Here is a 21,844-nt window from a genome sequence, read left to right on the forward strand (position 1 = left end):
AGAACATTACAGTGCAGTACAGGCCCTTCGGCCCTCGATGGTGCGCCATCCTGTGAAACCCTTCTAAAGTCCCTCTACACTATTCCCTTGTCGTCCATATGCCTATCCAATGACCATTTGAACGCGTTTAGTGTTGACGAGTCCACTACTGTTGCAGGCAGGGCATTCCACGCCCTTACTACTCTCTGAGTAAAGAACCTCCCTCTGACATCTGTCCTATATCTATTTCCCCTCAATTTAAAGCTATGTCCCCTCATGCTGGACATCACCATCCAAGGAAAAAGGCTCTCGATGTCCACCCTATCTAATCATCTTGTATGCCTCAATTAAGTCACCTCTGAACCTTCTTCTCTCTAACAAAAACAGCCTCAAGTCCTTCAGCCTTTCCTCATATGATCTTCCCTCCATACCAGGCAACATTCTTGTAAATCTCCTCTGTACCCTTTCCAATGCTTCCACATCCTTCCTATGATGTGGCGACCAGAACTGCACACAATACTCCAAATGCGGCCGCACCAGAGTTTTGTACAACTGCAACATGACCTCATGGCTCCGAAACTCAATATGGTTGGAGAAATGTGCAGAGTGAAGGGCTTGAGTGGGGGGTTCTTGGAATGAGACATTGGGATCGGTTCTGCTGCCGGAAGGACCTGGATAATATGGAAACATAGCTGAAGGCACAAGTAGCCAATTGGATCTATGATATAGTGGAAATAACAAAGATCTAATAAAAACATGGGGAGATATGAGCACTTTTAAAATTCCAAGCTACAATATAGTCAGGAAAGATAGTGAACAAAAGAAGCAATGGCAATATTGATCAAAAATATTGTTTTAGCACTGGAACAGGATGTCATACTTGTACAGAATCCATCTGATTTCATGAAGAAATAATACTGGGTCTATTACATTTCTAGCTGTACGCTTAAGTTCTCTAAACAAACTGATGGCACCGTGATCTATACTCCAGCTAGGGCTAGAAGGGAGGTCCCAAATCCACTGTAGCCAAAATAGCGACCAACCCTTGTGCCGTTGCCACCAATTTGATCCACATTGGCCATCCAGCCAACCATCCCACGAAGGACTGAGTTGTTGTGGTAACTTACACTTTTACATACATGTTGTAGCCTGGAGGCTCAATTTATTTCCCTTATATTTCTGACCAGTAATTGCCACCTACCCTTGGCATATGTTGGAAAGTTTGCAAATTTGACACTCAACTTTTTTGGTTGTGTTATGGATACACCTCCCCTGGCCATCAAGTCTTGGAATGGGACTTGAACCAAGAGCTTTGCGCTACCCACAGCTCCACAAGATCTCCAGATGTATAGAACAGACCAGAAAATAATAAGATGGAGCTAAAGGAACAAATTTTCAGGCGAATTGCAGGAAGATTCCAGAAGTTTTAAATGAGTGATAATAAATGGACAGCTTCAATTATCCTCATATGGACTAGGACAACAGCAAAGGGGCACAGAATAGGGGAACTCCTGAAATGTAGACGGACCCTTTTTGATCAGTATGTTTTCAACACAATGAGTCAGTTTCAGAATGAGGGGTCAGATGTTTAGAACTGGGATGAGGAGAAATTTCTTCATGTAAGGGTTTTGAATCTTTGAGCATCTACAACCCTCTGCTGTAGATACTTCCAATCTGGAGACTGAAAACAGAGGTGAATAATTTTGGGTACTGAGGGAATTAAAGAATGCATGGATAGCGTGGGAAGGTGGAATTGAGGTAGAACATCAGCCATGATTTTGTTGAATAGTGGAGCAGGCTCAAAAACTCTAGTTCCTATTCCTTATATTTCTCAGAAAACAATCCAACACTACTTCATCCTCATAGGAACATAAGTGGATTCTGGCTCACTGGGATAGCATTTGGAAACAGTGATTTTTTTAAAAAATTCATTTACGGGATGTTGCCATCACTGGTTAGGCCAGCATTTCTTTGCCCTGCAATCCCCGAGGTGTAGATATGCCCACTGTGCTGTTGGGGAGGGAGTCCAGGATTTTGCCCCAGTAACAGGGCAGGAATGGCAATATATTTTGAAGTCAGGGTGGTGGGTGACTTGGAGGGGAACCTCGTGGTGGTGGGTTTACCAGGTATCGGCTGCTCTTGTCCTTCTATTTATTTTTTAATTTTAGAGTGCCCAATTCATTTTTTCCAATTAAGAGGCAATTTAGCATGGCCAATCCACCTAACCTGCACATCTTTGGGTTGTGGGGGCGAAACCCAAGCAAACACGGGGAGAATGTGCAAACTCCACACGGACAGTGACCCAGAGCCAGGATCGAACCTGGGACCTCAGTGCCGTGGGGCAACAGTGCTAACCACTGTGCCATCGTGCTGCCCTCCTCTTGTCCTTCTAGATGGTAGTGGTTGTGGGTTTGCAATATGATTTGTCAAGAACCATGGTGATGCAGTGCATCTTGTAGATGGAACACACAGCTGCTACTGTTCGCTGGTGACTGAGGGTTTGAATGTTTGTGGGAGGAGGAGCAAACGTGCTGCTTTGTCCTGGAGGGTGTTAAGCTTCTTGAGTGTTGTTGGAGCTACACTGATCCAGGCAAGTTGAGAGTATGCCATTACACTCCTGACTTGTGCCTTGTAGATGATGGACAGGAGGTGAGTTACTCACTGTAGGCTTCCTAGCCTTTGACCTTCCCTGGTAGCCACAGTATGGTAATGTCATTGAATGTCAGGGGGCGATGGTTAGATCCTCTCTTGTAGGAACTGGTCATTGCCTGCCACTTGTGTGGCGCAAATGTAACTTGCCACTTATCAGCCCAGGGCTGGATATTATCCAGGTCTTGCTGCATTTTGACTCCTCATTATGAGGAGTCGCAAATGGTGCTGATCATTGCGCAATCATCTGCAAACATCCCCACTTCTGACCTTCTAATGGAAGGCAGGTCATTGATGAAGCAGCTGAAGATGGTTGGGTCTTGGACACGAGCCCGAGGAACACCCACAGTGATATCCTGTTTACCTCCTGATTCCCATCGACTCCCGTTTAGTTAGGGCTCCTCGATGCCATACTCGGTCAAATGCTGCCTTGATGTCAACGGCAGTCACTCTCGCCTCACCTCTGGCATTCAGCTCTTTTCTCCATGTTTGAACCAAGGCTGTAATGAGGTCAGGAGCTGAGTGACCCTGACGGGACTTCCTTATAGGGCAAAGATGAGCAGCTTTCTTTTTGCCGAGGGTTGCGCGACTTTGGAACTCTGCCTTAGAAGGTGGTGGAAATGGGGCTCAATGAATATTTCTGGCGGAGGTAGATAAGATTCTTGCTGTGTAAGGGAATCACAGGTTATTAGGGGTAGATGGGAATGTGGAATTCGAAATACAGACAGGGTAGCCGTGATCTTTTTGAATGGTGGAGCAGGCTCGAGGGACCCAATGGCTTATGTCTGCTCCTACTCTGCGTGTCCGAAACAAGATGAGGACTTTGCATCTGTCTTCACGAGAGAAGACAGTGCTGTTGTTGTCACAATTCAAATTTCTCTCCTGAACAGCCTGGCTCTGATTGTAAGGTGATGTCCCTTGGTTGAGGAATACCCAGCCAGCAGAAATGCTCTCTTTTTCTGCCCAATCAATTCATGTCAAAATCTTAAAAACCTCAATCAAACCTATTCTATCAGAGAATACAAACCAGCGGCAGGATGCTCCGTCCCACCGTGCCACATTTCTGCCTCAACCCGCCGGCGAGGTTCTGTGTTAAGCTGGCCAGTCAATGGGGTTTCCCATTGTGGGGCAGCCCCACGGTGTCTGAAACCCCTAGGCGGTGGCAAAACGGAGCATCCCACCGGCGGAGAATCCCGCCCCAGGTTTTTGCAATCCCTTCTCACAATCTAGCCTGGTAGCATTATAGTGAATCTGCAGTATTTCTATGGTCAATGTAGCCTTTCTATGGTATGGTGCCATAACTCTAAGGTAGTACTCAAAATACGGCATTACACTCAAAACCAGGACTTAAAAATGTCCTTTTTATATTCCAGCTCTCTGGTTATAAAGGCTAATGTTTCATTAGAAGTTTTGATTTTACATTGTGGCCAGCTACAACATTTTAGTGATGTGACTCCTCAATCTCTTTGGGCCACCGCTGTCTTAGCTTATTTATAATACTCAGATTAATCCTTTTTTGGATCCAGAACAGATGATCTCACACTTCCCTGTTTTAGGTTCACCCACTTGATTATTCAATCTATCAATATATCTTTGTAACTTTATGTTCCCATATCCAATACCTACTAGACATCTAATCTTTGTATCATTGGCATAGATGGCGCCCGTCCATGCTGCCAGGGCTATCGTCGGCTGGTGCTGCCCTTGCCAGCTGTACGACCCACAGCCCCCGTAGGGGCTATAGTGGGCGTTGCCCTGGGTGGGCTCCAAAATGCCCCTCCGGCGGGTGGCGGCCAGTTGGGGGGGGGGGGGGGGGTGGTACGTCAGAGGGTGGGTTCAGGCACCCATACGGTTGGTGTCACTCAGCAGAACCAAGGCCAAGGTGGGTGGTCAGTGGGGTGCGCAGCAGCCTTGTGGGTCACAGCAACGGCAGTCTGTGCCTGGACACCACCCCAGTCCTGTGTGGGGGGGGGGGGGGGGGGGGGGGTCACCCCAGTTCACAGCTCATTCCCCAGCTCATTCCCCCATCAATTCCCCTCCCCTTCTCCGGACAGGGCCCTGACCCCCACCCCAGCCAGTGTCCAGCCCAGCAGCTCATGGTCATGCCTCTCCGTGTCCTATGACTGAACCCCGTCGTCGGGAATTCGGCCCAATGGAAGCGGGGAATTGTGGAGGCCCTGGAGAATACCGGGTCAGGCCCGCTAATGATATGCCGATGGTGTTTGCTGCACGAACGTTCTGGAAAACATTGACGCCTCAGTTGAGGTAACGGAGAATTGTGATTTGGCGTGAAACCGACACCCACCATGATTTCGGTGTCAGAACCCCTTCTCTGCCCAATCACGTTTTCCGATTCCGGAGTCAGCCGATAGAGAATTCCACTTCTTATCTAGTGAAGTCTCCCATCATAACGATTATGTATTCATTATTGGTATCACCTCTGTTCAATGTTTTCCAGAGCACTAATATTCTTTCGACAGGGATGGGCTGCAGAATTTTCCGGCTGTGCCAAAGTTAATGGACTTTTGAACAGATCAGCACATTTTATGGCCCTGCTCCTGCCAAAACGGGCCCTTAAAAGTCTGCCCAGGTTATTCAAAACTGCTGATGAAAGTCTTGTATAGGTCCATCGTCACTGCCTTGTTTTTGCACCAGGCATCCGTTTAAGGTGAAATTCCTGCACCTACACACACCTTTCTCCATGCCCGGTGGGCAGCGCAGGGCCTGGTTCATTGACCCTTTCAATCACGTTTTGTTGCGATGTTTTAAGTTTCCGTTGCGATTTGATGTGGTATCCCGTTAAGGTGCTGCTTTATCTCTTAATTTGTAGATTTTGTTTATTTTGGTTACGCAAAAGAAGCGTACAACCTTTCTGATCAAAGGTCTGACTGGAATAATAAAGCCCCGAGTAAGCGGCTTTGTTCAGTGCGGATTGCTCAGCCCACATTTCTGCAGCATCTCCAGCACCAGCTTTGACACTTCAAGTTAAAATGACTTGAAACCCATGTTCCATTTTTACTTCAGTAAGCCACATACATTAAAATTAAACTTCAAGTTTTTCTCCTCCACTGTTCTTAGGAGAAACCAACATTTTACTTCAGGGTCTTTCGACCAAAATCTAGAATTTGCTTGACCACTGATGCATCCTTCCATTGCGGGCATTCCAAAATATCAAGACACTCCGCACTGTAGAAGCAATCAAATCCCTCTCTAAACCCCTTTTCTCTTTTGAGATACTCCTTAAATGTTCTCCGAGCAACTGTTGGCCATTGGCCCATATATCTCCTAACATAACTCAGAGTCTAATTGTATTGGTAACATTCCTGTGAAGCATCTTGGGATGTTTTATCAGGCTAAAGGTTCTCAATAAATATGAGTCTTTGCAATTGTAGAGAGGTTTGTGGGGGGGGGGGATTTCCCAGAGCCTAGGCAGCTGATAGGAGGGCCAGCGATGATGGCATAATTGAAATTGTGGGTGTGTGAAAGGCCAGGAGGAGGAGTAACAAGGGAACTCAGATGGTTGTAGGGAATTAAATTACAGAGATAGGGAGGGGCAAAGAAATTAAAGGAGTTAAAATTGAGGCTGAGGATTTTAAAATCAACGGGCTGTCAGATCAGGAGGCAATGTAGGTCAGCAAACCTGGCTGAATGGGATTTGGTGCAGGTTAGGATAAGGGCATCAGAGTTTTGACTGCACCATTCTAGCCATTTGTGCACACATCAGCTACATATCTATATATACACAGGGACCCCATTATGGCCAATGGGATGTGCACACTTATGAATGAGATAGAAAGAGAACATAAGGAGATGGCGTTCACCTAATGGTCTTTTCCTACACACTGCACTGTCACGGAATATGAATAAATAGGTTCAGGGTGGTGAGGGTGATGGTGGTGGGGGTTATGTAATACTTTCCAGTTCATCCGGATATCTGCACAAATGACTAGAAAATAAGTTCAAACACCCTGAGCGGAATATCGTCATTGATTTAATTTTACATTTACATGATGACTGACATTTCCATAACCTGCATTAAAATACAAGAAGTATTACTGCATGATTATAATGAGTAACCATCGCTATGTGCAATTTACATTAAGAGAAAAGGGTTCTTCAGCCGAGATTTTTATTTTAGATCCAAAGCCTGAGAGTTGGAAAACTACAAACATACACGTAAAATTGTCATTCATTCAAGATTTAATGATCAAATCTTCGATGGATTTCAACATTTTTATGCATATAGACAATTTCTGTAAATACAAATGTTAGTAACTTTTAGTACATTTACAGTTTGTAAGCACTTTATAAGTGATCTGAAGAGAAAAAGGGTTTATGTACAACATAATTATCACATTCCCAAGATAAGGCGGCGGTTACATTGATGAAATGATGTAGGTGGCTCCTGGAGATGGGGCTTTCACATAACTTAGTTGCTATTATAAACAGCAGGTGGTATTTAAAAAAAATCTAAGTACTGCATCCCTGATCTCGAAATGCAAAAGCAATAATGCAACGATCTGTAAATTCAGGAAGAACTTACTGCTTAAAGTCGTACAAAAAATTGCATGCTTTTTGCACAGGGCTCAGAAACACATGACGAAAATGGAATTTGTATATTTTGAAACAAGACTCTCAGGTACAAGCACACTAGAATTTGCCAAAAGGTACCACCTGAGCATAGAATTATGAACCATTTGGTGGAATATCAAAGTAGTTTTTCTCTGGATCAGGGACAAGGAATGCGCGACTCTACCTGCAGAATCTGCACTCGGCAACTTTATTTTTGAATCCAGGCATGTAAACCATGTTACAAGGAATAAAATCTCAACTTCCCAGAGTTACAAACTCAATAACGGTTTAGTGAGTGTTCCTCCTCTACATTAGCAATGACATATACACCAAAGAATGAGAAATCATTGGCATCGATGGTTCATTCTGCTTTAAAAACATGAAAGGAATTTGCTGGGATTTCTGGATTTTCTTTTTGTGGATAATTATTGGTAAAGGTCATCTAAAGGTCACTGCCAGCAATGTTGCTCTAGAGATTGAACGATGTATTAGTAGTTGTACTGTAACTACTTCTGTTAAGTCTAACGTGTCAAAACATTGTCTCAACTAAACCTAGCTTAAATAAACCTAGACTTCAGTTTTTCCAAAAAAAAATTAGAAAATTAGTTTAGCTAGAATGTACTTTTCAGATTGGATATTTAAAACTATCCATGATTTGGACTAGAATTTTTAAAAAAGTGAAGTTATTTTCTACATAGGTGGGCTTGACTTTTGAGGCCAGATTCCTGCAATAACTGACGTCTGCTCCTTGTACCCCAAATAACTCTTTCAAACAGCATTTTAAAACTGAATATTTCAGGGCATGAAGCATCCCAAGTCCAATTGCAGCAAACATCATACAGAGTCAAAGGTCGCCTCCGCGGACAATGTATGAAAATCCATACAACTTGCACTTTCCTAATTAGTTATCAACTTGATTCCAATCATTCCCACTTTCTGATGATGTATGTTTCTCGTATGTAAAGTTTTGAGTCACTGGCCATTAATCACTTCTGACCGCTTTATGAACAGGTCGATGGCTTACTCGCGTAGGGCACACTGGCTAGAAGGCCATTAGCGGCAGGAACGTAAAGGCATCTCAACAAGGCATGGCGATCTGTTAAATAACAGCATTAGGTCACTTTGCACTTTTAGCTGGGGTCTCAGACTCTGTAGACTGTCTTTCATCAGTCCATGCTTGTCTGGTGTTCTTCAGTGCAAGTGTTCTCTCTTGGTCCACCAATACATAATCTACTTTTTCATCTGCTGGTACTGTACCTGTACCATTGCTTTTCTGAAATAAAACAAACAGAAGATTGCAGCATTATTCAGTTTTTATTCCACTCAGTAATCAAGGAGAACCTTGGAGGTATCCAAGCCAAGTAAAATTAGTATTGCCTGAATACATAATAGCATAAAAAAGTGGAATTTCCAAACTCAGGCACATCTGGGTCAGCACCATAATAGATTTGAAGTGCAAAATTCTGTGTAAATGAACAGTTGTTCCAACATGCTTGAACACTGGCCTTTAACAATGATAGTTCTTTAATGCTGCATCTCTGGGTTGAATGAAAATCTGAAATGACTGAAATAAAACCACTATTTAGAAACTCCATAAGGTGACTTGCCAAATCATAAGTAACTCCTATAACAATTGCAGAGGTATTAGTCATGTCTGAGTGTTCCGAGTACAATGCAACATAGTTGGACAGCAGGGACAATGCTATGTTTTTGTGGCCAGCTACAGATACATTTCAAACATTACGTGCAAACACTCATCAGCAGTATAATGGGTACCTTTCGAGGTGGTGTTGATTTTCCAGGGTCTAGATCCAGGTCTAAGTACTCCACTTGTTGCTTGTCGCCTTTAGATCTTGTTAAACTACTTCCCCCGTCACCAAATTGCAGTACTCCTTGTTTTATAGTCTGCAAAAAAGAAAAGCCAACCGGGTAAATTTAACATTACCACAGGGACAAAATGTACAGCTTTAAATTTTTTTTAAAAAAGAGTACCCAATGATTTTTTCTTTTCCAATTAAGGGGCAATTTAGCGTGGCCAATCCACCTAACCTGCACATTTTTGGGTTGTGCGCGGGTGAAACCCACGCAGACATGGGGAGAATGTGCAAATTCCACACGGACAGTGACCCAGGGCCGGGATTTGAACCCGGGTCCTCAGCGCCGCAGTCCCAGTGCTAACCACTGCGCCACATGCCGCCCCCAAAATGTACAACTTAATATCACCAACCTTTACCACCAAGTTGTTGCAATACAACAGAGAATAGGTTGTTTTCTAGTGGACAAAATTGCTATTATAAAATAATTGCATTTGAAAATCTGTTCAGATTGTTAAACATTACTGTAATCAGGCCAAACACTGTGCAACGGTATATTTAGTTGTATGGAAGTATGAAACTTGAGCATTGCTGAAAAATACATGTTATCAAGTTTTTCATCTTGTACTCTTTCGCACAATTCACAAGAATACCAAATGTAAAGGGATGATGTGGAGATGCCAGCGTTGGACTGGGGTGGGCACAGTAAGAAGTCTTACAACACCAGGTTAAAGTCCAACAGGTTTGTTTCGAATCACTAGCTTTCGGAGCACTGCTCCTTCCTCAGGGGAGTTAAATTAAAGGGAACAGCAGTTTATATTTCATACAAAAAGCATGCTGATTGGTTGGCAAGTGGAGCCTGATTGGTAGAGGTGTTGCCATGAAGAATGCACCAGTTAACTAAAACATTCAGTTTTTCAGCAATGCTAAAGATATATTTACCAAGCAATTCTTTTTACCAGTGCAGTAATCCAGGTTGCACTTCTGCTTGTATACAATACAGCAATTATCCAGTTAAAAGGAAAATGTGCCTAACAATAAACAGGTCCCTCTGGAATCACTTTGCAGCAGACATTAATCGAGCGGTCACAGTAAACTATTTTTTTTTTCGTCAACAGTGCTTCCACTAGCAAAGAATGGACAGGAAAAGCTCATTCAACAAATGTAGTCAACTTCAATTGACAGTTTGGGTCTCTCATGCTCAGATCTCTAGTCAGAAGAGAAGCTTTTCAAAGACTGACTACTGAGGGATTAGCTGGAGAATATTCTTTTGTTTCAGGATTTAAAAAAAAAAATCCTTGAGGAGCAATATGTCATAAATTAGTTAAATTAAAATGAAAAGTTAGTAATCCAATTAGTTCAAAGAAGTGCTAACCAATTAATAGCAAGAACCTGCATTTCTACATTATGTACAAATGATAAAATTAGCTTGGCTGCTGAAAGGTATATTGTGGAAGTTAAGCTCTTTCCTGGAGGGAGAAAAATATCAACCTGACCTACATTGGCTGCGGTGCCAGTGTCTAAAGCAGGAATCTAACTTTTCTCCTTGTCCTCCGGGGTGAGAAAAAGCTTACAGGAGTTCAAATGAACTCTTCTGTATCCTATTTCAGCAAGACATTACCTGGAGTGATCATTTATACATGACATTTTATGATTCTGGATTTTCTATTTTTTTTAAAATCAATTTAGAAGTATCCTATTATTTTTTTTCCCAATTGAGGGCCAATTTAGCATGGCCAATCCACCTATCCTGCACATCTTTGGGTTGTGGGGGTGAGACCCACGCAAACACGGGGAGTGTGTGAAAACTCCACACGGACAGTGACCCGGGGCCGGGATCGAACCTGGGACCTCGGTGGCGTGAGGCAGCAGTGCTAACCACTGCACCACGGTGCCGCCCCCATTCTGGATTTTCTGATATTGGATGATAGCTATCACTTAATGAATTCCAAAGAAATTCCATGATGTCCAGTAAGGACAGATGTAATCACAATGATTGAGTCTTGCAATTTCACTTCCTGTACCTGGGGCCGTTCAAAAATAAAAGTACCTTCTTGACTCATTTATTTCTAGCTGAAGCTAAACTATCATTTAGAAACTCTACAATACTCGAGCTTCTGATGAAGAATTAATAGCAGCATTTATGGCTCCATGCCTTCTTATAAGCTCATCCAAGGTGCATTATAGTTACAAAAACACATCACTAAACATCATTACTCTTTAAGATTCTGTACATCTGTAACGTATTAACACTGTGAACTCAACTGAGTGTTCAAGAGTGGCTCACTAAAAGTAACAATGCTTTACACAGAAACCCCTTTTCATTAAAAATACAGTCTTACAGAAAAAACAGCGGCTTACAGAGGTGAAAGCTGTGGTTCCAAAATCATCCCACCTCATCTCTTCTGTCCATTCCCTTCCTGATACTTCCCGTTCAATGGGTGTAATAGGAACAGTACAATAGAAGGACTCTTCACTGAAAAGAAATGAAGAGACAGAAAGAAAGGAAATGGTAAACTTAAAGGAAAGAGAAACTAGGGAGTAGAAAACTTCAGAAAACTCCAAGGAAAAGCCGTGATGAGCAATAGCACAGATCCTGAGAGAAAAAGAAATGAGTTGATGATGGGAAAACAATACAAAAATAGTATCAGAAGATTACAGTATTGGAAAAGGCAATGCAGGAGTTTTGATGCCCTGAAATGAGCTAGAATAAAAGAAAGGCAGCTTCTAGTATAGATCCTAAAAGGAACCAAAGAAGGAAAAAGAAAGAGCGATTAAAGAGAGCAATACAAGCAAAATGAGAGGATTCACAGATGTACGAGGAGTCCTTCCAAATGCATTATTCCAACTTGGGAACAGAATGACAAATCCAATTCCCTTTTGTAAAAGATAGGTATTGATGGGCAAAGCTTACCCTAAGATCCAAATGCAGACAGCTAGATAACTTTACTTTAGTCATATTAAATAGCCGTCCAATGATGCCATGCATGTTTTTTAATGAGTAAATTGAACTTTTTTTTCCAAACAAGGCGTTTCATGAGAAGAATCAAATCAACACTTTACTTATGTTAAAATCAGAAGGACGATCACTACCGCTGCAAGTTTTGATTGTGAATGTTTCTAAATACTCTAGAGACCTACATTGCACTATATTTTCAGGGTCTCTGCTGAGACTGTGACATGATAATGCTACATTAAAATCGATGAATCTGAAGGTTACATACTGGATCGTCTGTGGAGGGAGCAGACTCCATGGCCACGTAGTTCTCTTCACTGTCTTCCTGTGAATCAGTGCTGGAAGCAGTGCTGTGTATGGAGGCTGGTCGGGGATTGACAGGAAACCTGGAGAGGCTGATTCTTTGGGATTATCGGAGGAGGAAAAGAAGCAACAATCCAAACAGTTACACTTTATGATCCTCCCATACATAAGATCACCATTTGCAAAGAATAAAACTGTACGTGCACATCCCTGGTGAGGCAATAGACTGAACAGAGCACTCATGAGTAAACCCCAAATTATGCGCAACTCACAGTGATATAAAAATCACGCTCAGGTTAATGAATAAAATATACTGTGTGATTGAGTTAAAAGCAGAGATAAATTAAAGTTTGTTCCTGGTTTGTCTAATTTTATTCATGTACAGCATGTTTGGAAAACTTCAAATTAATTATCCAAGTAAAACAGCTTTTGGTAATTAGGATCAAATGTCAATTCATGTAAAATTTTGAAAAAGTGACAATCACATCGGACATCAATTGAAAATAAGTGACTGGGAGCCATGGGAACGGATTCATAGCCCCCGAAATGGGCTTTTTGCACGAGTCAGGTCCAATGCCACAAAAGAATGTTCAAGTAGTATCCAGTTTCTTGACATTAACCTACTATTTACTCGGTAAATAATCCAAATAATGCAGGCTGCAAGACCGCAAGAATCTTCAGAGAGTCGTGAATACAGCCCAGTCCATCACACAAACCTGCCTCCCACCCACTGACTCTATCTACACCTCCCACTGCCAGGGGAAAGCGGGCAGCATAATCAAAGACCCCTCCCACCCGGCTTACTCATTCTTCCATTGAGCAAGAGATACAAAAGTCTGAGAACACGCACGAACAGAGTCAAAAACAGCTTCTTCCCCGCTGTTACCAGACTCCTAAATGACCCTCTTATGGACTGACCTGATTAACACTACACCCCTGTATGCTTCAACCGATGCTGGTGTTTATGTAGTTACATTGTGTACCTTGTGTTGCCCTATTATGTATTTTCTTTTTATTTTAATGTACTTAATGATCTGTTGAGCTGCTCGCAGAAAAGTACTTTTCACTGTACACTGTACACGCGACAATAAACCAATGCAATGCAATGCAATCCAATAATAGGGCAGATGAAAATGCCCAATTTTTACTATCAGAGGTGGTGTCTTTCTGACGAGACGTTAAACTCAGGTCCTGTCTGTCCCCTTAGGTGTACAAAATATTCCGTGCCACTGTACAAAAGAAAAGGGTACTTCTCCCATAGTGCTGACCTATATTTATCCCTCAATTATTAAAACAAATGATTTATTAATCTCTTTTCAGTGCTGTTTAGGTAACTTTGCTGTGCGTCATCTTCTCTACATTGTAACAATTGACCACACTTCAAATGTATCTTATTGACTTTGAAGTGCTTTGGAGCATTTAGCCATGAAAAGTGCTTTATCGAATGCAAGTACTTTCTTTCTTTTTACCATAGAACATGGCAAAACTATTTTTAGTTTCTAGTGTCAATTAATAGTAGAATAAATATGTCGAGGCATTTCCAAATACTTGAGAAAACAAATGATTAATTTTATCAAAAGTTCAAATACTGATAGAATTTGCAAGGTAAAAGGCTCCAGTGCAATGCATGAAAGTGTTAAGAGTGCATGGCTCTGTACAAAGTGCTTCATCGGCTGCTCTAGAAACGAAAAACATGGGAGTCCAAGTTGTCATCAGATTGCCTTTGTGCACCACCTAACGGCCAGCTCAAGAACAGCATAGCCAGAAGCCTTTCTACTGATCATCCAGCTCTCTTTTGCAAGGGGTCATGATCCAATGAGAAAACAGTGAGCTCTGGGTTGCAGAAGATTAAAAAATGGTCCATTTGCAGCACATATTTCTTATGTGCTTCTTTTGGGTTACAGGTAAAGGAAAGTTGCCCAGTTTCAACATGGAAAGACCCTCATATTGTGGGATGCAAAAGGCTTGTGATCACAGAAGGTAGGGTTTGCATGCAACACAATGAATTTGCAATTCATCGGGAGTTTAAATTGTGTGGGTCAATTTCGGCATCACCTAGTCTGACGTCTAAAACATTTTCTGGATGTGGACACTGCCCAAAGAAATTTAGTGTGCACAAATGTCTTTTTATGTATTCTTTCGGGGGATGTTGACATTGCTGGTTTGGCCAGCATTAATTGCCCATCCCTAATTGTCCTCCAGAGGGCGCTGTTGAGTCACCTTCTTGAACCACAGTAGTCCATGTGGTGCATATACACCCACAGTGTTGTTAGGGAGGGGGTCCAGGATTTTTGATCCAGCAACACTGAAGGAACAGTGATATAGTCCAGAGTCAGGAAAGTATGTGGCTTGGAGGGGAACTTGCAGGTGGTGGTGTTCTAGTACATCTGCTGCCATTGTCCTTCCTCCTAAATGTAGAGGTCAGGGGTTTAGAAAGCTCTGTTGAAAAAGCCTTGGTGAGTTACAACAGTGCATCTTGTAGATGGAAAACACGGCTGTCACTGTGTGTGTAGAGGGAGTGAATATTTAAGGTGTAGATAGTGCCAATCATGCGAGTTGCTATGTCCTGAGCTTCTTGAGTGTTGTCAGAGCTGCATTCATCCAGGCAAGTGGAGAGTATTTAATCACATTCCTGACTTGTGCCTTGTAGGTGGTGAACAGGCTTTGAGGAGTCAGGAGGTGGGTTACGTGCTACAAATTTCCCAGCCCCTAACCTGCTCTTGTAGCCATAGTATTTATATGGCTATAGATTAACTATCAACATCCTGGGGGTTACTACAGATCAGAAACTGAACTAGACCTCAAAAGGGTGGTAGAGGTTTGCAACTCTCTCCGACAAACAGCAGTTGAAGCTATATCAGTTGTTAATTTTAAATCGGAGATTGATTTTTGTTCAGCAAAGGTATTAAGTGATAATATGGACCAGAGGCAGGTATATGGAGTTAGGTCACAGATCAACCATGATCGCATTGAATGGCAGTACAGGCTCCAGATGCTGAATGGCCTACTCCTGTTCCTATGTTGCTATATAAATACTGTGTCACACACACACACCACCCTGACCTGGAACCATCTTGCCGGTCCTTTGCTGTCGCTGGTTCTCCTTCCCTAACAGCACTGTGGGTGTTCCTACAACACATGGACTGCAGCTCACCATCAAACTCTCAAGGACAACAAATGCTGGCCTAGTCAGTGATGGCTACATCCCATCCCATGAATGAAATTCCCGGTTAAGTTTCTCCTCAATGGTAACCTCAAGGATCTTGATAGTGGGGGAGTCAGTGATGGTAATGCCATGTCAAGGGGAGATGGTAAGAATCACTTTTGTTAGAGATGGTCATTGCTTGACACTTGTGGCACAAATGTTACTTGCCACTAACGGGTCAAGCCTGAATGCTGTCCAGGTTTTGCTGCATATGGATACGGACTACTTCCGTATCGGAGTAGTTGTGAATGGTGCTGAATATCGTGCAATCATCAATGAGCATCCCCAATTCTGACCTTAGGATGGAGGGAAGGTCATTGATAAAGCACTTGAATGTGGTTGGACCTAGAAACTCCTGCAGCAGTGTCCTGGGACTGAGATAATTGACCTCCAACAACCACAACTATCTTCCTTTGTGTTAGGTATGACTCCAACCGGAGAGTGGCACGATGTCACAGTGGTTAGCACTGCTGTCTCAAAGCACCCAGGGCCCGAGTTTGATCCCGGCCCTGGGTCACTGTCCGTGTGGAGTTTGCACATTTTTTCTGTGTCTGTGTGGGTCTCATTGGATTGGATTGGATTGGATTTGTTTATTGTCACGTGTACCGAGGTACAGTGAAAAGTATTTTTCTGCAAGCAGCTCAACAGATCATTCAGTACATGGAAGAAAAGGGAATTAAACAAAATTCAAAAAAATACATAATAGGGCAACACAAGATATACAATGTAACTACATAAGCATTGGCGTCGGATGAAGCATACAGGGTGTAGTGTTAATGAGGTCAGTCAATAAGAGGGTCATTTAGGAGTCTGGTGACAGTGGGGAAGAAGCTGTTTTTGAGTCTGTTCGTGCGTGTTCTCAGACTTGTGTATCTCCTGCCCGATGGAAGAAGTTGGAAAAGTGAGTAAGCCGGGTGGAAGGGGTCTTTGATTATGCTGCCCGCTTTCCCCAGGCAGCGGGAGGTGTAGATGGAGTCCATGGATGGGAGGCAGGTTTGTGTGATGGACTGGGCGGTATTCACGACTCTCTGAAGTTTCTTGCGGTCCTGGGCCAAGCAGTTGCCATACCAGGCTGTGATGCACCACAATAGGATGCTTTCTATAGTGCATCTGTAAAAGTTGGTAAGGGTTAATGTGGACATTCCAAATTTCCTTAGTTTCCTGAGGAAGTATAGGCGCTGTTGTGCTTTCTTGGTGATAGCGTCAACGTGAGTGGACCAGGACAGATTTTTGGTGATGTGCACCCCATGGAATTTGAAACTGCTAACCATCTCCACCTCGGCCCCGTTGATGCTGACAGGGGTGTGTACAGTACTTTGCTTCCTGAAGTCGATGACCAGCTCTTTAGTTTTGCTAGCATTGAGGGAGAGATTGTTGTCGTTACACCACTCCACTAGGTTCTCTATCTCCCTCCTGTAGTCTGACTCGTCGTTATTCGAGATCCGGCCCACTACGGTCATATCGTCAGCAAACTTGTAGATGGAGTTGGAACCAAGTTTTGCCACGCAGTGTGTACAGGGAGTAGTGTAGGGGGCTAAGTACGCAGCCTTGCGGGGCACCGGTATTGAGGACTATTGTGGAGGAGGTGTTGGTGTTCATTCTTACTGATTGTGGTCTGTTGGTCAGAAAATCAAGGATCCAGTTGCAGAGTGGAGAGCCAAGTCCTAGGTTTTGGAGCTTTGATATGAGCTTGGCTAGGATCCCTACAAACCCAAAGATGTGCAGGGTAGGTGGATTGGCCATGCTAAATTGCCCCTTATTTGGAAAAGAAAATGAATTGGGTACTTTAAATTTATTTTAAAAAATGGTGTATCTCCAACCAGCGGAGGAGAGTTCTCCTTCCAATTCTTATCAAAACAGATCCAACAATTTCCAAGGATTCACAATTATATTCCATATAACTCGTGTTTCTTTCTTTCAGTTATATTTAGTCCATTTCTTGCATCCTCACCCCCAACCCACCTCCTCAAGCAAAGTGTTGGAACCAAAATGAAAAGTAATTTGCTTTACAGGTTCACTATTAATAGCCTAGCTAATCAGTAGGTGTTACACAGCTAGGTAAGGGAAACCGAAAAAGTATATACTCATTATCAGAAATGAACTTGAGAACGCACTGATGTACTTTTATGAATGGTATTTTAAGTATTTTTTTAAAAATCCTAGCTAACACCCAAATTTGGTGGAATCAAACATTGTGGCCAAGTCCAAAGTTCACCTTCATGATGAGTCAATGCATGAATCAACCAATTAATATTTGACACAATTTTCAAGCAATACAGATACGGACTGAAAATGCAATTTATACATGATCCTAAAACATACTTTATACACAGAGAACACATGGGGATTTAGCTGACTGAATATAACTGTTAATCTCTAGTTAACTGATGTTGAATAGACTGGAGAATATGCCTTTAATTTGAGAGATTTATGCATTCAATCTGGGCAATTAAACATTTCACAACTGGGCGATTTGCAGTCAGAGTCTGATGCATTTCTGTGCAGTATGCTGGCGAAGTTACCACAAGGGGTACAAAACAAGCTCTGGCTTGCAAGGATTGCACTCTTTCAGTTTACACACAAGCCAAATGCCACAAATAGATTTTGGTGTTTGTTTTGTTATTACGGCGATGCAAATGTTTCTTCCTGTCGAACAGGGTGTGGACCAGTAAATCAAACGCTCTTACGATACTGTGTGCCATGTATATTCCACAGAATTTAATCAAGGTAATACATGAAAGGGATGGTAATTTATACAGGGTACTCTGCTATAGCAAAAACAAAGCATAACCGACAGCGTACATTTCCAAAGCCTTCAGTAAAAAACAAACAAATCTGATTGTACAAAGTTACATATTTACTTTAAAAAACCCAAATGTGGGCGGAATTTACCATTTTTAAAACTAAGTCCGCTGGCGGGCGCGTCCCACATGGATGGCATATGGGGAAATAGTGCCTGATTTTACGCTCGTTAATTATAAATAATGTCACCATGTGGCGGTTGGGAGCTGATTCGCTCGTCCCACCGACACCTAATGGGCTCGATGGTCCTGCCGCCATATTCAAGCACCACCCTCAACCCAGCTTTCAGAAAGAGAAGTGTGGAAATGGCTGCGGCAAAGAAGAAAGCTGCTTTGGGATTCAGCAATGATTCCCTGGGTGCCCTCATAAATGGTGAGTGGCAACACAGGGATGCCTTCTACCCCAGGGATGGCTCCAGGAAACCCACCAACCTCACCTTGTTGGCCATTGTAAGGGTGGTGAGCTCATTGGGTAACCACCCTCAAAACACAATCCAGCACAGGAAGACGATTAATGATTTAATCTGCTCCGCCAGGGTAAGTAAACCTTGAGCTCATTCCAGTCTCACACTTTCATCATGGCATCACGCACACAAAGAGCTACCCTGCTCAGTGATCTCACACAATATTAGCGGGGTACTCATTACCACCGATTGTTGCATCAGTACTTTAACATCAGCGGCAGCCCATCTATTATGCTGCACAAACCCCATCCTCAGCTCTTACTGGGGAAGGTTCAGCACACACACAGGGAATGCATGTTTCCTGCTCTTTCCTCCATCTCTCCTCACCATACTCCAATAACACGTAGGCAATCTACGCCAAGCTTGCCTATAACAAGAGAGAGATCCCAGACCGAATTGTGTACCTCATGTAATTTGAGGAGGATGCCCCAGATTTGGTGGGAGAGGACATTGACTGCTCCTGTGGGAGAAGACGAATCAACCTTTCCCAGAAAGCCAGTTCAGGTGAGCCCTCCATGAGTTCATTACATCCGGACAGTCAGTGAGTGACAGGCAATGTTGTATTCAATCTGTTCATGAAATAAATTTATCTGCCCTTTCTTTTAGGTCCAACAGGTCCAGACAGACCTCCAGAACCAATATAAGCCCCCGTCCTCAGGCTACCTCGGACGAGGAAAAGTGAGGATTCATTTGAGGAAGTCTTGCCACTGCATCCTCCATTAGCTCAGAGGCACACCTTAGTGGGTCCTGGGTATAGGGTAGACTAGGAGTCATATTCTGGGGAACCTCTCACATACAAGTCTCTAGAGCAGTTGGAGGGGAGTGACAGCCCAGGTCTCTGGCACTTGGAAGACTTCTTGAGAACAGGCACCTTCTGAGTTGGAGTCAGATGATATTCCTCTGGAAACGACCATATCAATCATCCTGGGCAGGCAGGAGAAAAATCAGGGAGATTTGCAAGAGATTTGCAAGATTAGAGAGAAGGATGGAGGAGCACATCTGCATTCTGCCTGGTGTCATGGCATCGACATGCAAGCACCTCGAGGTCCCAATGGGAAAGGTGGCAACTGTCTTGGTCCAGTCAGCCCTGCCGGATTTGTGCTTGGGCCTGCACTCCATCGCTTTAACCACTGGTGGGATCCATCTGTGGTGTGGGTGGGCGGGGGTTGGTGACACACCTTCACGTCACTCCAGGAGCTCCTTCTTGGAGTCAGGCAGAGGCCCCTGGGCACCCAGAATGAGGAGGACCAGCTGAAGGACACCCCAGGGCCATCCAGCTATGTGGCTCCGAGAGCACATCCCAATCCCCTCTGCCTGTGACCCCATCACCTCACGCTGTACCTGCCCACAGCATGACACCCAAAGCAGGCCAGGCCCACCAACCCCTGACCACCTAGAGGACGGCCAAAGTAATCAAAGTCGAACCCCAGTCAGCAGGCTGCCTCCACCTCTGCTGTACTCGGGGTTGTACCTAAACGTAGCGTTAGAAAAATTAAGAAGCAGGGCGGCACGGTGGCATAGTGGTTAGCACTGCTGCCTCATGGCACTGAGGATCCAGGTTAGATCCCAACCCCAGATAACAGTCCGTCTAGAGTTTGCACATTCTTCCCGTGTCTGCATGGGTCTTACCCCCCAAAACCCAAAGCTGTTCAGGGTAGGTGAATTGGCCATGCTAAATTGCCCCTTAATTGGAAAAAATAATTGGGTACTCTAAATTTCTTTTTAAAGAAAAATTAAAAAGCTATGGCTTTACTTCTGGATCAAGGGTGTTCCATCATTATAAATAACATACGCCTTTGTAATAGATTTGTTGTTCATGAGAATGGTGTATTCATTTGAAAGCATTGTGCACATGTATCTACGTGTCCTCTTATTATGAGGGTGAGCCATTCTCCCACTCAATGATCACCTCCCTTTGTGAACCTCACATTCATCTGATGTGTAGCTGACTCGTGATAATTATTCCACCCTTGTGTCATGTCAGAGAGATGTGTGAAACTCTTCACTGAAGGCTCTGCAACCATACGCCTTAAAAGACAGTATGGAGTTCTGCCTCCTCACTAGCTTTGGAGGGGCAACTGTAATTATCTCTCCAATTGACAAGACTGCCTTCATTCGTTTTAGTGCCAAAACACGAGACCTACAATCATGATGCTCCCTCCAACCATGCGTGCATCGCAGTGTCTGCAAAAACCTTCCCAGAAAGATGGCCAGTACTGCATTAATGCTTTTGATGCAGCGTCTGCAGTGTTCTAGGGGCTCTCACTTCCCAGAAGGTATCAATGGAAGGTTTGCTGCTAACCTTCCCAATCAACCAGGTCCTGATGAATCATGAGGTTTGAAGGTCAAGTCAGAACGGGAAACTCAACGTTTCTGGTAACTTTGTCCATATCTTCATGCTAACTTGAGGTAACTCCCTTTTTATGTCTTATCACACTGCTCTGCAGTTCAAATCTTTAAAATTCCATAAACATTAAAACACACAATGAATGCAAAGTCAGGAAGGCTATTCTTAAAAGACCTATTTTATCCAAAGCCTGTTGACAAAAAATGCAATACGTAACACACAATATTAAGTGACAGTTAGTACTTACTCTCTGGCAAAGGATTTGGTCACTGGCGATCTGACTGGAGCTAATTCTTGCATTTCTTCAAATTCAGGTAAAGGTTTAATTTCCAATGGGGCAGGTTTAACTGTGATATAAAAAGTGCACATGAATATACTTGCTGTGTTAAAAAGAATGGGGAAATTGGTGGGCATCATTATTTTACATACGGCATACAAAATATTAAGCAGTGCTGGTGGCATGTTTATTATTTAGAGAATCATTTAAAATTGGATAAGTACACAACTTGTGACTAATGTTGCAGACAGATATTAATTGGGAATTACTGGGTCCTGTGAAGATACTCGCCATTAAACATGTCAATGTTTTACTTTCAAACATATCTGACTAAGAAGGCTCAACTGTGCTTCATGCACTTGGACTTCTAGTAGATCATTATTGCAACCGCTGGAAAATCCGTTGGTGTCATGGAGGACATGGCCAATTCTCAGGAAGTGTGGGAAAACAAGAAGTGTGGTTTCGCGGTCCACCTCT

At 43.2% G+C, this 21,844-nt stretch overlaps 1 protein-coding gene across 4 annotated transcripts in view; it reads right to left on the reverse strand.

Moving 5' to 3' along the window:
* Nucleotides 1–6,606: 6,606 nt before the first annotated feature.
* Nucleotides 6,607–21,844, reverse strand: part of gab1 (GRB2-associated binding protein 1) — a 266,339-nt gene continuing 251,101 nt past the window's right edge. For all 4 annotated transcript variants that reach the window (XM_038792432.1, XM_038792435.1, XM_038792434.1 and 1 more), the window contains 4 exons: nucleotides 21,338–21,437; nucleotides 12,239–12,371; nucleotides 8,977–9,105; nucleotides 6,607–8,473 (listed from right to left, as the gene is read on the reverse strand). In XM_038792432.1, the coding sequence (XP_038648360.1) occupies nucleotides 8,318–8,473; nucleotides 8,977–9,105; nucleotides 12,239–12,371; nucleotides 21,338–21,437 (518 nt within the window). In that variant the 3' untranslated portion in view covers nucleotides 6,607–8,317. The remainder of the gene's footprint in view (nucleotides 8,474–8,976; nucleotides 9,106–12,238; nucleotides 12,372–21,337; nucleotides 21,438–21,844) is intronic.

This window comes from Scyliorhinus canicula, chromosome 3 (assembly GCF_902713615.1).
Source record: "Scyliorhinus canicula chromosome 3, sScyCan1.1, whole genome shotgun sequence".
Taxonomy (NCBI): domain Eukaryota; kingdom Metazoa; phylum Chordata; class Chondrichthyes; order Carcharhiniformes; family Scyliorhinidae; genus Scyliorhinus; species Scyliorhinus canicula.